The 13,646-nt window shown below is 36.5% G+C and overlaps 1 protein-coding gene across 1 annotated transcript in view; it reads left to right on the plus strand.

Annotated features, from left to right (window-relative positions):
- Positions 1-13,646, plus strand: part of FBN2 (fibrillin 2) — a 147,609-nt gene that overhangs the window by 123,165 nt on the left and 10,798 nt on the right. Inside the window, exons 51-59 of the mRNA XM_063295264.1 lie at positions 185-250; positions 1,003-1,128; positions 1,247-1,366; positions 4,006-4,128; positions 4,527-4,658; positions 8,566-8,691; positions 9,106-9,312; positions 11,185-11,310; positions 12,295-12,417. Of these exons, the coding sequence (XP_063151334.1) occupies positions 185-250; positions 1,003-1,128; positions 1,247-1,366; positions 4,006-4,128; positions 4,527-4,658; positions 8,566-8,691; positions 9,106-9,312; positions 11,185-11,310; positions 12,295-12,417 (1,149 nt within the window). The remainder of the gene's footprint in view (positions 1-184; positions 251-1,002; positions 1,129-1,246; positions 1,367-4,005; positions 4,129-4,526; positions 4,659-8,565; positions 8,692-9,105; positions 9,313-11,184; positions 11,311-12,294; positions 12,418-13,646) is intronic.

The raw sequence follows: 13,646 nt of genomic DNA on the forward strand, positions 1-13,646 counted from the left end.
GCTATAGTTACTGATCACATTTTGGACGTTCTCTCTAGTCAGCTGCATTCCTTATACAAGAGCAATCAGAAACTTCCCTTGGTAGAATTTGTTCAAATTTTTATTTAAATTAATGTAGACAGTTTAAATTATTGCTCTGTATGTTCTCTCTTTAGTGTGGTGTTTCAAAAATTTTCGTTCACAGTTGCTTTTCAGGATCTGTGTCCATTTGGCCACGGAACGATACCTGGAATAGATGACACACGAGAAGGTATTGATTTCCTTCGTTACCTCTCCACTAAATAGCTCTATTCACTTCTTGTTTTATATAATAGTTAAATGAAATTGAGATTGGGATGGAACTCTTTTAAAATGTGATTTATATACTTAATTAAGGAAAGTTAGTATAAATTTTATTTTAGGAAAGCTTCTCTGCCTCTAAGGTAGCACAATGTTGTTTATTATTATCATTTAATATTATCATCATATTAACACTGGTTTATATGATTGATTAATAAATAAATAGTTATATCCCATTTATTGTTTTAAAGATTGAAGTTGCTTAATAAAAAATTAAAGTCTAATAAAATGTATAAAAACAAATTTAATAAATACTTAAATATATAAATCATTGCAGTAGTTAAAATGATATCAAAATACTAAACAATTAGCACTTCACATTTTAAAATATAAAACTATAAAAACAATACACAAAAAAGTTGTTTAATAATACATATGTCCTATTTTAACATCCAATCAAATTTAAAATATTTTCAACAAACATGTAGAGAATAAATCTGGTGAATCACTGAAACGATATTCTTCTATGCTTTTGGCACTGCTTTATGAAGGAAATTTTAATGAAAATGACAAGCAGATGTTAATATTATAAAATTTGAAGAATATTAAAAATGTTCCCTTTTTATTTACTATGTTTTTTTAACAGAAAAAAATTAAATTCTACTGTTCAATAATACAGTCTTGATAGAGAATTAAAGATTTGGCGTAACTTTTTCCTTTTAGATGTCAATGAATGCCTTGAGAATCCTGGTATTTGTTCCAATGGACACTGTATAAACACTGATGGATCATTCCGTTGTGAATGTCCCTTGGGATACAACCTTGACTACACTGGAGTGCATTGTGTAGGTGTGTGCTGATTCTGTACTACATGTTGTTTATATATTGCATGTATTGTAATCCTTAAAGTTCTGAACTTGGCTTGCATCCTGGTTTTCAAACATTTGTTCTGCCTGTTATATTCTAGATACTGATGAATGTTCCATTGGTAACCCTTGTGGAAATGGCACATGTTCCAATGTGATTGGTAGTTTTGAATGCAGTTGCCTGGATGGATTTGAACCTGGGCCAATGATGAATTGTGAGGGTAAGTTATACAGGTAGTGCTTATTACCACAGTTGGGACTGGAATTTCCATCATAAGTTGTTGCAGTCATAAGTTGAGTCACCACATAACTGGACCTGATTTTACGACCATTTTATGACAGTCGTTAAGTGACTCACAGGTCATTAAGTGAATCACTGTAGTCATTAGGTGAATCCAGCTTCCCCAATGGACGTTTCTTGCCAGAAACCAGCAATTCACGGTGTCGGTTATTACCTTTAAAGCCCTACATGGCATGGGGCCAGGTTACCTGAGGGACCGCCTCTTCCCCATTACATCAACCCATCCCACCCGATCGTGCAGAGAGGGCAGGCTGCGGACCCCGTCTGTAAGAGAATTTCATCTGGCGGGGTCCAGGAAGCGGGCCTTCTCCGCAGTAGCTCCTGCCCTGTGGAACATGCTGTCCCCAGAGGTGAGATTGGTCCCATCGCTCCTGGCCTTTCGGCGGAGTCTAAAGACCTGGTTCTGCCGCCTCGCTTGGGGTGGAGAGGGGAATAGATCTACATGGGGATGGCTGCTATAGACTCCTCCCACACTTGGACTGTTTTAGATTCTTCACCACTTGGATTCTCTATTTATATTATTTATTACTGTATTTTATTCTGTGTATTTATGGTTATGGTTTTTAATCCATTGTTGTAAACCGCCCAGAGTCCCCCGACGGGAGGAGATGGGCGATGTCATGAGTAATGATGGCGAGCAGGAGGGGGCCTCGATCCAGGGTGGAAAACGCATGCGTAGTACTGAGGAATTAAGCAGCCGTTCAAAGAGACACAGATCAGACCCGCCTTAGCCTTTGGGGTTTATATGTCTGGGTTTTTCCCATGCTTCTTCAGTTTGTTAGAATTCTGTTAATGTAGCAGTAATAAACATTAGAGACTTACTCCTCATTTCAGCGTGATTTCTGACTGTTAGGACAGGCAGGGATAAATTAGATAAATAAATAAATAAAGGTTGCAAATTGCAATCATGTGACCACAGGATGCTGCAACTGGTTGTAAATGCAAGCTGGTTGCTAAGTGCCCGAATAGCAACCATGTGACCATGGGGGTGGTACGATAGTCATAAGTGCGAGTACAGGTCATAAAGCGCTTTTTCTGAGGCCCTCGTAACTTTGAACCATCATTAAACGAACGGTTGTAAGTCAAGGACTACCTGTAGTGTGTTTTTTCTTCTGAGTATATTTTAACTGCTAGACTGCTCTGGGTAATTATCTGAATATTCAGGAAAGAAAAAGAAGATGATAGGACTGTAGCATTTTTCTAATTAACTGTTTTTTAACTGCCTGGAATTAATCAATTCATCTTAAGATGGCCAGAAGACCCACAATATTGCGGGGACACAAGTAGTGGCAATAATCTCATGTCTGTGCAGTCCTGCATGTGGAGTGGGCTTGAGAGAGTAAAATATATGAGTGACAAACCAGGGCTAAGCAAAATTCTTTGGAATTGTCTATGTTGCTCCTCACTCCACCATAATATTTTACGCTATAGAACATCTGAGGCATTGATTTTCTCACCAGATTTTATGCCTGAAGCAATCATCCCAACTGGATGTCTTCTGATGTTGGAACTCCCAGAATTCCTAATATGGCTTAGGAAAGACAGTCATAGATCATTCTTATTTTTAACGACCCTGACTCAGCAACAGATCCTTGAGAAGGACAATTACAAGTTTTAAAAAGCTTTTAGAATCTTTTAAACTTTAATATTGTTTTCGTGGTTTTGATTATATTTTGTATTTTTAACATTTTATTGTTTTATCTTATTTCAATGTTAATTCTGGTTTCTTTGAATATTAGAAGTTGATTAATAAATAAATGATTAAAGTGCACAAGGAAAGAAATTGAGAGGATCAGTGCTGAATATAGCAATTTATATACAGATAAATGAAAAAATATAGAGGTTGAAATGGGAAAGGGTTAAACTTTAAATATATTGTGCCATCCATGGTTAGCTCTTCCCATATCTCCTCCCCACTGTCATTTTAATCTGAGAGAGGGCATTCAAGTTTTCATCTTATTGTGGGGAAAGGAAGGAGACTGATTTTAGAAAAGATGCTCCATCAGAAATTTAATTCCACCCACTCCAATCCCTTTTTCACACTAATGTCTGCTACAAACATTAGGAAAGAGCATCAGATTGGTGTGATTACATGATTCTTAGCAGTTTTAGGTATTCTGGGACAGAAATACTTTTAAAAAGTCCTTTAAAAATATTTTTTCCTATTTTCCTTAACATGCTCTACATTTGTAAGAACCTACTTCTTCCTGTTGAGGTATCTTTTTAATTTATTAGAATGGGTGTAATTGAAAAATCAATATATTTAATAAAATATAATAATACACAAGCTGTGTCCATGTGGAGTCATGCAACATGTTGGCCAGACCCCGCCTGGCAAAGTTGGAACTCAGAGTCAGAAATTTATGTATGGCTAGTACAGTAAAGTTTGTGTATTGAAGTTGGGAAAGGACTTCATTAATTCCTGTCCCAATATCTCCACATATAACTGCATCACACAGTTAGCATTAAGAAATGTGCAAAAATGATTGATTATAAATTATATTATAAATATACTATGGAACTGTAAGTGTATTGATTTTGTTTTGTCTTGTTGTTTAGATATAAATGAATGTGCACAAAACCCTTTGCTTTGTGCTTTTCGTTGTATAAATACCTATGGTTTCTATGAATGTACCTGTCCAGTGGGCTATGAATTAAGAGAAGACCAAAAAATGTGCAAAGGTAAGGATTTTTATCACATTGGCACCTTAACAGCACTTTGCCAATAAGATTTCTACAGAACAGGGTCTTCTGTACATTTTTTTAGTGTGAAGCATGACAATTTACTGTAGAAGAAAAGGCTATTACTATAATTACAGTATCTTGTATGAAAGATGGGACTGACCATTAAGGAATTTATGCAGAGTTTATAAAATCATAATAAGGCAAAGAATATCTATAGTACTATTAATTGCAAAATATTGCTGCTCGTAAATTATTTAACTGCTATGTTATATTTCATTCTGGCTTTTTATAAGGTTATGAGAACCAGAATGCAATCCAATTTCCCATTTAACTCTGGTATTAAGAAGAAAACAGATGCATATTCTAACATACACATTATTTTGCTTTCTAAAAAGATCTTGATGAATGTGCAGAAGGTCTACATGACTGTGAATCAAGAGGCATGATGTGCAAAAATCTGATTGGAACCTTTATGTGCATATGTCCCCCTGGAATGACTCGGAGACCAGATGGAGAAGGTTGCATTGGTAGGTACTGGGACCAAGTACCCCAGGCAGTAAAGACTTAACAGTGCATAATTGAACAGATTGATACAGAGTTGCTTGTACAATATATATTTCTGTCTGGCAACCCCGAGCATTGCAGTTCCCAGCACTTCTATGGATGGAGGAGAATATTGCCAAGTCGATTTAGAATTATAAAAATAAAAATAAGTAACCTGTACTTCACAAAGAAACCTCATAATAAGAGGTTTACATACAGTTTGACTGGAATGTGTTGATACATTTTAGAAATATGTTGACGATTTTAGAAATTGTCGTATGAGCATGAATAGTCATTATGTTATCTTGCTAATAAATCAAGGCAGTGTTATTGGAAAACAAACAAACTGATTCGGTATATTTTATTGGCTCTTATTAGTGGATTTGCAGCTTTGCAGTTTAAGACACCTGAAAGAATAAAGCAGAAGGTTTTATAGTATGTAAAATGCACTACTTTTACTACACAGCTATAAAGATCATGATGAATTTACAAGGATGAAGTAAGGGTTTTAAAATATTTTTGCTTATTAGAAACTAATTTAATCATCTTATTAGCATGTAAAAACAAAATCTCTCTTTGTTCAAACCATCTAAAGTTTCAAATAGTTATTCATGTAAGGGCATACCTTCATTTTAATCTCTATTTACCATTTCAATTTTTCAACAATTTTACATATCTTTTTACCAAAGCAGATAATGCTTTGTTGTTGTTGCTATTATTATTGTTGTTATTGTTTGTTGTTTATTCATTTAGTCGCTTACGACTCTTCGTGACTTCATGGACCAGCCCACGCCAGAACTTCCTGTCAGTCGTCAACACCCCCAGCTCCCCCAGGGACGGGTCCGTCACCTCTAGAATATCATCCATCCACCTTTGGTCGGCCTCTCTTCCTTTTGCCCTCCACTCTCCCTAGCATCAGCATCTTCTCCAGGGTGTCCTGTCTTCTCATTATGTGGCCAAAGTATTTCAGTTTTGCCTTTAATATCATTCCCTCAAGTGAGCAGTCTGGCTTTATTTCCTGGAGGATGGACTGGTTTGATCTTCTGGCAGTCCAAGGCACTCTCAGAATTTTCCTCCAACACCACAGTTCAAAAGCATCGATCTTCCTTCTCTCACCCTTCCTTATGGTCCAGCTCTTGCAGCCATATATTACTACGGGGAACACCATTGCTTTAACTATGCGGACCTTTGTTGTCAGTGTGATGTCTCTGCTCTTAACTATTTTATCAAGATTTGTCATTGCTCTTCTCCCAAGGATTAAGCGTCTTCTGATTTCCTGACTGCAGTCAGCATCTGCAGTAATCTTCGCACCTAGAAATACGAAGTCTTTCACTGCTTCTACATTTTCTCCCTCTATTTGCCAGTTATCAATCAAGCTGGTTGCCATCATCTTGGTTTTTTTGAGGTTTAGCTGCAAGCCAGCTTTTGCACTTTCTTCTTTCACCTTCATCATAAGGCTCCTCAGTTCCTCTTCGCTTTCAGCCATCAAAGTGGTATCATCTGCATATCTGAGATTGTTAATGTTTCTTCCAGCAATTTTAACTCCAGCCTTGAATTCCTCAAGCCCAGCATGTCGCATGATGTGTTCTGCATACAAGTTGAATAGGTAGGGTGAAAGTATACAGCCCTGCCGTACTCCTTTCCCAATCTTAAACCAGTCCATTGTTCCGTGGTCTGTTCTTACTGTTGCTACTTGGTCGTTATACAGATTCTTCAGGAGGCAGACAAGATGACTTGGTATCCCCATACCACTAAGAACTTGCCACAATTTGTTATGGTCCACACAGTCAAAGGCTTTAGAATAGTCAATAAAAGAGAAATAGATGTTTTTCTGAAACTCCCTGGCTTTTTCCATTATCCAGCAGATATTGGCAATTTGGTCCCTAGTTCCTCTGCCTTTTCTAAACCCAGCTTGTACATCTAGCAATTCTCGCTCCATGGATTGCTGAAGTCTACCTTGCAGGATCTTGAGCATTACCTTACTGGCATGTGAGATGAGTGCCACTGTTCGATAGTTTGAACATTCTTTAGTGTTTCCTTTTTTTGGTATGGGGATAAGTTGATTTTTTCCAGTCTGATGGCCATTCTTGTGTTTTCCAAATTTGCTGGCATATAGCATGCATTGCCTTGACCGCATCATCTTGCAATATTTTGAACAGTTCAGCTGGGATGCCATCGTCTCCTGCTGCCTTGTTATTAGCAATGCTTCTCAAGGCCCATTCAACCTCACTCTTCAGGATGTCTGGCTCTAGCTCACTGACCACACCGTCAAAGCTATCCCCGATATTGTTATCCTTCCTATACAGGTCTTCTGCATATTCTTGCCACCTTTTCTTGATCTCTTCTTCTTCTGTTAGGTCCTTGCCATCTTTGTTTTTGATCATACCCATTTTTGCCTGGAATTGACCTCCAATGTTTCTAATTTTCTGGAAGAGGTCTCTTGTCCTTCCTATTCTATTGTCTTCTTCCACTTCCACGCATTGCTTGTTTAAAAATAATTCCTTATCTCTTCTGGCTAACCTCTGGAATTTTGCATTTAATTGGGCATATCTCCCCCTATCACTGTTGCCTTTTGCTTTCCTTCTTTCTTGGGCTACTTCTAGTGTCTCAGAAGACAGCCATTTTGCCTTCTTGGTTTTGTTATTATTATGTTATTATAATTGTTATAATTACTATTATTATAGTTGTTATTATTATGCCTTATGTGAGGGTTAGTAGTCCTATGAAATGGGCTCTTGTTGCTTCCCCTCCAGGGAATTCCAGTACTCTAAACTAGATTGAGAATTTGAGGGGAAAAAAGTTCCAGCAGAAGACAATAGCAAAGCACTTATGTACTGATTGCTGCCAAGAAAATCTCATGGATAAGTTCATGTGTCAGCAGGAGTTGAGTTCAATTCAAGAGAGGCATCACCTTTTTGCTACCTTCCTAATAGGGCTGGAGAAGAATCCAACCTGAAATCCTGGAGAGATGATGCCAGTTATTATAGATAATTCTGAGCTAGATGGTCAATATTTAATTTTTTTCTATGTTAAACATGAAACTCTTTTCCTATAAAATTACATGAAGATGTAAAATTTACGAAACCAATTTGCCAGAAAAGTCCAATAGCATGCATTGTGTTTTAGATATGAAAGATATACTATGCCAGTGCACCATGTATACACAAATTACAATCAATTTCTTACGTTGTGGAGTCCTTGGTGCTCTTACAGTTCTTACAGTTAATTTCAAAGACTTATTTCAAATACATCTGGATCCTTAGTCCATTTGTAATTTTCCAAAATCAATGTTCTAATCACCCTTTTGCTGTTTATTAAAAAAAAAAGTTTTTTTTAAGCCCTTAAATTTGTATTTAAAACTTCTTCCGCTAAGGATTGAAGGGGAATCACCTGGTGCTCTAAAAAACTTGCTGTTACGAAGGTTCATACTAGCTGAAAAGTAGTTAAATTGCTTTAAACCCTGTCTTGATTGCCGTTTCAAAAGGAAATCCCTTCATACTCGAACCATTCACCGTGATAGAAAAGTTTTCCCGAACTAGCCTTCCCCTGGAGATACCAGGAGAGTAGGCAACAATTCTGATGGAGAGCAAAGTCGGTGCATCAGCCTGCAGATCCTTGTCATGCAATAATTCTTATTTCCCCCTCCCCCCAGAAAAACTCCTATTGAAATGTTTTTAGAAATACAAACATATAAGGAGTGAAAGCATAAATCATGTCATGTTTACTTTGTACTCAGTATAACTGTCTTTCTCAGGCTAGGATTTTTTAGTTTCAGTAGGATTTTTTTAAATCCATCATCAGAAGTGTAGCTTTTGTTTTGAATTATGGGAATTACTGTTAATCCTTTTGCTTTTGTGTTATTTCATTGTTTTGTTTTCTTGTTTCATCAAGATGAAAATGAATGCCACAGTAAGCCTGGTATTTGTGAAAATGGTCGTTGTATAAACATCATTGGAAGTTACGTATGTGAATGTAATGAAGGTTTCCAGTCAAGCCCATCAGGAACTGAGTGCATTGGCAAGTAAATTTATATTCCTTAATTTCTGTGTCTGCTTGAAACAGAAATAGTTTTTTGTTTTTTCACAAAATCAATCTTGACTAACTTTAATCTGTATTATTTGGATGCTACAATCATTTTTTAAAAATTTACTTTTATGTAAGAAATATAAATTATTATTCCATTTGGTATGTTTTCAACAATCAAATTATTTGAGATAAAAGTTACTAAATGCAAAACACCGGGAAGTGCTAAGCTGCTATCATAGCTAAAATCCTCATTTTATTTCATGAAATACATATTAAGATACTGTTAAAATCTTTTTTTCCAAAACTAAGGGTACTCTAGGAATCATGATTGAAAAATGTAAAATGATTTTAACAGAATGAAATTCTTACTTATATGTTTGTTATTTCTCCAAATTTATTACACAGACAACCGACAAGGTTTCTGCTTTGCTGAAGTCTTACAGACAATGTGTCAGATGGCCTCTAGTAGCCGTAATCTTGTCACCAAATCAGAATGCTGTTGTGATGGTGGAAGAGGGTGGGGCAACCAGTGTGAGATTTGCCCACTCCTAGTAACAACTCAGTACAAGAAGCTATGCCCACATGGTCCAGGGTACACCACTGATGGGAGAGGTATTCTGCATGGAATCTTTGGGCATGTTTTTAAAATTTTTCATAACTATGGGGGTGTGTAATATTGCCTTTAAAACTAAGGATACTCTTGATTTTGAAAATGGAAGAATATTGTAGTATAATTTAGCTATATTGCTTATCAAACAATTTCATTTGCAGAGAAATTTTCCTATACAGTTAATAGTTTAAATGGATTGTTTCTATTGATTTAGGTTATAGAGAATATTATTCATTGATAAGCAGCAAAAAAATATTGTTAATTAAGTGTCCAACCTTCCCAAACTCAAGAGAACATACAGCATAGTTTTAATAATATAAATTATTACTGCAAAGTTTAACTTCAAATTATACTTTTGTAGGTTGTTTTGATAATTACTGTTGTCTCAGCATCACACATACATGCACACATACACACACTCATATTCACTTGCTCCAGTATGCACTGGCCAGGGAATGTGCAGGACTGGGGGAGACAGGAGGATTTCAGAGGTGACAGTTGCATACACAAATAGGAGGTCTTTCAACCATTTCCCTGTCCAGCCTTCCTGTTTACAGTTTGCCAGCTGCTTTACATCAGCCTTCCATCACACATCACCTTTTTGTTGACCTGTTAGGCTGCTGAGTTAAATAAGATTTGTTGCATGACAGTTAACTTTCTTATCTCTGGTTGCTGTTTCAGAGTTGACTTCCTTATCTCTTCAGCTTGTTTGCTCCTCTACATGTAAACATTCTTTTCTAGAGTCAGATTTTGGTCATTCTGCTCCTTCTACTTCTCCCAACATTTAGTTCTTGTAGCAGGGACAAGTGGGCTGGGTAGAAAGGCCACTCTTGAATACAATGGAGGGGGACAGTGGCTAAGGGAAGTGGGGAAAGAAAGGCAGTGGAATGTTCTGGGAAGGGATGGGCAGACCAAAAGGATATTTTGTGCTGAATTCAAGGAAGCTATGCTTGACAGTCACAGCATAACCAACCAATCTGCTCAGCCCCCTTCACTCCAATCTTTCCAACACCTTCCTTTCCTTACCTCTGTTCAACTGCTGCTGCTACTGGTCTTGCCTTTCCACCCCCCACCACTTCTGCCCAAATCATGCATGTTTCTGTATAGACATGGACCATCCAAAACTGGCAGTTCTTCTGCACATCCCTACCAAATAACATATTCTAGTTGCATTGAAAACATTGATACTCACTGTCGTATAACAGTGTGTTCTCTAATTCTCAACAAAAGCTTTTTGGGCCACATAAAATACATTCTCTAAAGCATCATCAACAAATGTACTTATCATACCCTAAAAATCCCACTGAAATAAATAGAAGTGAAAATAATTAAAAATAATACCTATTAATATTAATAGCATCACAGTTGGATGACTGTAAAGTGAAATTCTTAATAGAGAAAACTATTGGCTATGAGTGAGACAAAAGTAGTAAGGTTCTGCTGAGGTTTTTTTTTTTTTGAGAGGGAGGGGCAGGGGTTCTTTTTTTATAGAAAATTTTCTCCCATTTGAGAGCAATGGGTAGAACAATGATTACAAGAGCCATCACCCTTCCAAGGGCTGCTGGGACAGTTACACTGAGATTTACTTACTTACTTTATTTATAAAAATTATATCCTGAATTTTTCCAGTGATTTTTAATCCTTAGTATGCCCTCATTTTCATTCTGTCTGTAACAGTGTTGGCTTCTCTACTGGTTAATCTTTTTCTCCATGGACAGAAAGGTATTGCACTTTGGCACCTACAAAAAACTCCAAAACTCGTAGGATTGTGGCTATTTAATTAATTTGTGTTTGATTAATGGAGTCACGTATTTGATTTGCTGTAAATGGTTACATGCCAAAATAAAAAATACAACCTATTTTTTATTCCATAGATATTGATGAGTGTAAGGTCATGTCGAATTTATGTAGACATGGTCAGTGCATAAACACCATGGGTTCCTTCAGATGTTTTTGCAAAGTTGGCTATACGACTGACATTAGTGGTACTTCTTGTGTGGGTAAGTTTTATCATAGCCTTTACTTCTACCTCTATCTAAACTATCTTATAACCTGCTATATTTTCCATTTTATGATTTAAGGTATTATGATGTAAAGTCTCAAACTTTTTATATGCTTTTCCTCCAGATATAAAAAGTTCTCTGCAGTTATATTCCTGATTCAAGACAGTCTCAACTTCTCATGTCAATAGGAATAGTAACTCCTGCCTTTTAACACAGTCCCTGTATTTTGATAAAAAAAAGTGTTTTATTTTGTAGAGATCCACAGCCCCTAGCAAAATTCCTTCTTGAATTTTATTTTTTTCTTACATTTTAACTCTCATTTACTCTCTCACTCTTTCTCTTACTGTATCATAGTTCAAATTGGAAAAGGGACACAGAATAGGGATTTTTTTGAGGAAAACAGCTGTAGTTCAACTTCCCTTTGGGAAACGCTCCATTTAAGTTGTTGAATGTAGCAAAAAGGATTCTCATGAAGTGAGAATTGGGAAGAAGGGTTGATATCATAATTTACTCTAAGCAAAATAGTATTTTCTTCCAGTGCCTTTAGAAGTAACTTTTTATGCAGATTGGAAAGTAGTGATATCACTCTGTTTTATAATGTAATGTGGGGCTCAAACTTGCATAGCTTCTTATATGAACTGTAAATTTGATATTGTGAGTTTAAACTTTCTTGAAATAAGAACATTTCTCAGTAATTTCCCAAATTTTATTTCAAATGCTGAACTAATTCTGAATTGAGCTGAAAGATTTTTTCCATTCATAATTAACAACTTAGAAACTCTTACTGACTTCCAACTTGTTTGGCCTTTTTGCACCTTGAAGAATCTTGTCTTTGGTTAGAGCTGAAACACAGTTTTTAAATAAACTTTAGTCTACCAGGCATAGTCTACTGGCTTCATCTTGGATCCAATACTACTGAATAAATTAAACCTGAATATGAATTATTATTGTAATTAGATTGACAATTATTATTGTAATTAGATCTTGACGAATGCTCTCAGTCTCCCAAACCATGCAATTTTATCTGCAAGAATGCTGAAGGAAGCTACCAATGTTCATGTCCACGTGGCTATATCCTCCAAGAAGATGGAAAGTCCTGTAGAGGTAAAAGATTAAGTAACTCAATAGATTTTCTAACCTATTAATTTATTCTTATATAATAGAAACAAGCTAATCAAAACATTAATAATATAAAATTTGGCCCATTGGATTCAATGTTCTTGTAAGGGCATTACTTCTACTGCAATTAGGGCAGAATCAGGTAGGATCCACACTGGAGTTCTTTTCATTTGTGAAACACCATAGTGGTGATGTTTTAAAAAAAGTTTTACTCTGAACATATGGCAAACAGTACAGTACAATTTCTGCTTGACTGCAAGACATGCTGGATAAAATAGGAAGTATTGAAATGGCCACAAACTTTCAGTGAACAATAATACTAAAACTATACAGTCCAAAGTGTCTGTATTGGATTGTTTATATATTCCAGTTCTGTGTGCAAATGTGTAAAGACTTTGCCATTATTCCATTCTTCTGGAACATTTTTTGTGGGTTTTTAAAGATGCTTCCCTATACACAAATCCTTGAGGAAGCATTGCTCAGGGATCCCTGTAACTTCCCTTTTATGCTTTTGCAGGGTTGCCATTCCCTTCACCCCACACCCATTATAAAGAAAACCCTCACCAAAGTCACTTCCTGCCAAGCTGACAGCAGGACAGGCCTGTTGCCAGCATCAAATTCTATGAAAACAATACTGGGCAGCACAAAATATGGAGTCTTAACAAAACTAGGATCCTGAGAATTCCAGAAAAGGGCAATCTCTAAGAAAGCCACTTAGAGTTGAGTCTTGATTGGCACATATACATAATCTGTAGATATACCCTTCAAGAGCTGCAAGGATATACTGCAGCCTCTCATTATCTTTAGTCCTTTCCCCTAATTCTTACATAAATTAATCTCCCTGTCCATCATTGCCCACCCATGTAATTGCTTTACTAGGAAGTTACAGTGCTGTTTGTTTGAAAAGAAGTAGAAGAAACAACAGCAGCATATTGAAGGAAAATAGCAACCAGAATAATGAGGTGGACAGTGCATCATGTGAATTGTGACTGAGAATGTTACACTGCAAAGAACTATCCTTTGTGAAGATCTGCCCATGCACAGAATAGCCCACACAGGAAATCTAATACTGATTACCACAGAAACTGGGTCTTCTGGGCAAAATGGGTAAGGACCAAAGATATCCATGATGGGGTGGGATTGGCTAAGCAAATGATGAAATGAGTATCGTGCCATTGCAAGACAAGCTCCACCCTTTCAGATATACCCATTGT

The sequence above is a fragment of the Candoia aspera genome, chromosome 2 (genome assembly GCF_035149785.1).
Source record: "Candoia aspera isolate rCanAsp1 chromosome 2, rCanAsp1.hap2, whole genome shotgun sequence".
Classification (NCBI taxonomy): Eukaryota; Metazoa; Chordata; class Lepidosauria; order Squamata; family Boidae; genus Candoia; species Candoia aspera.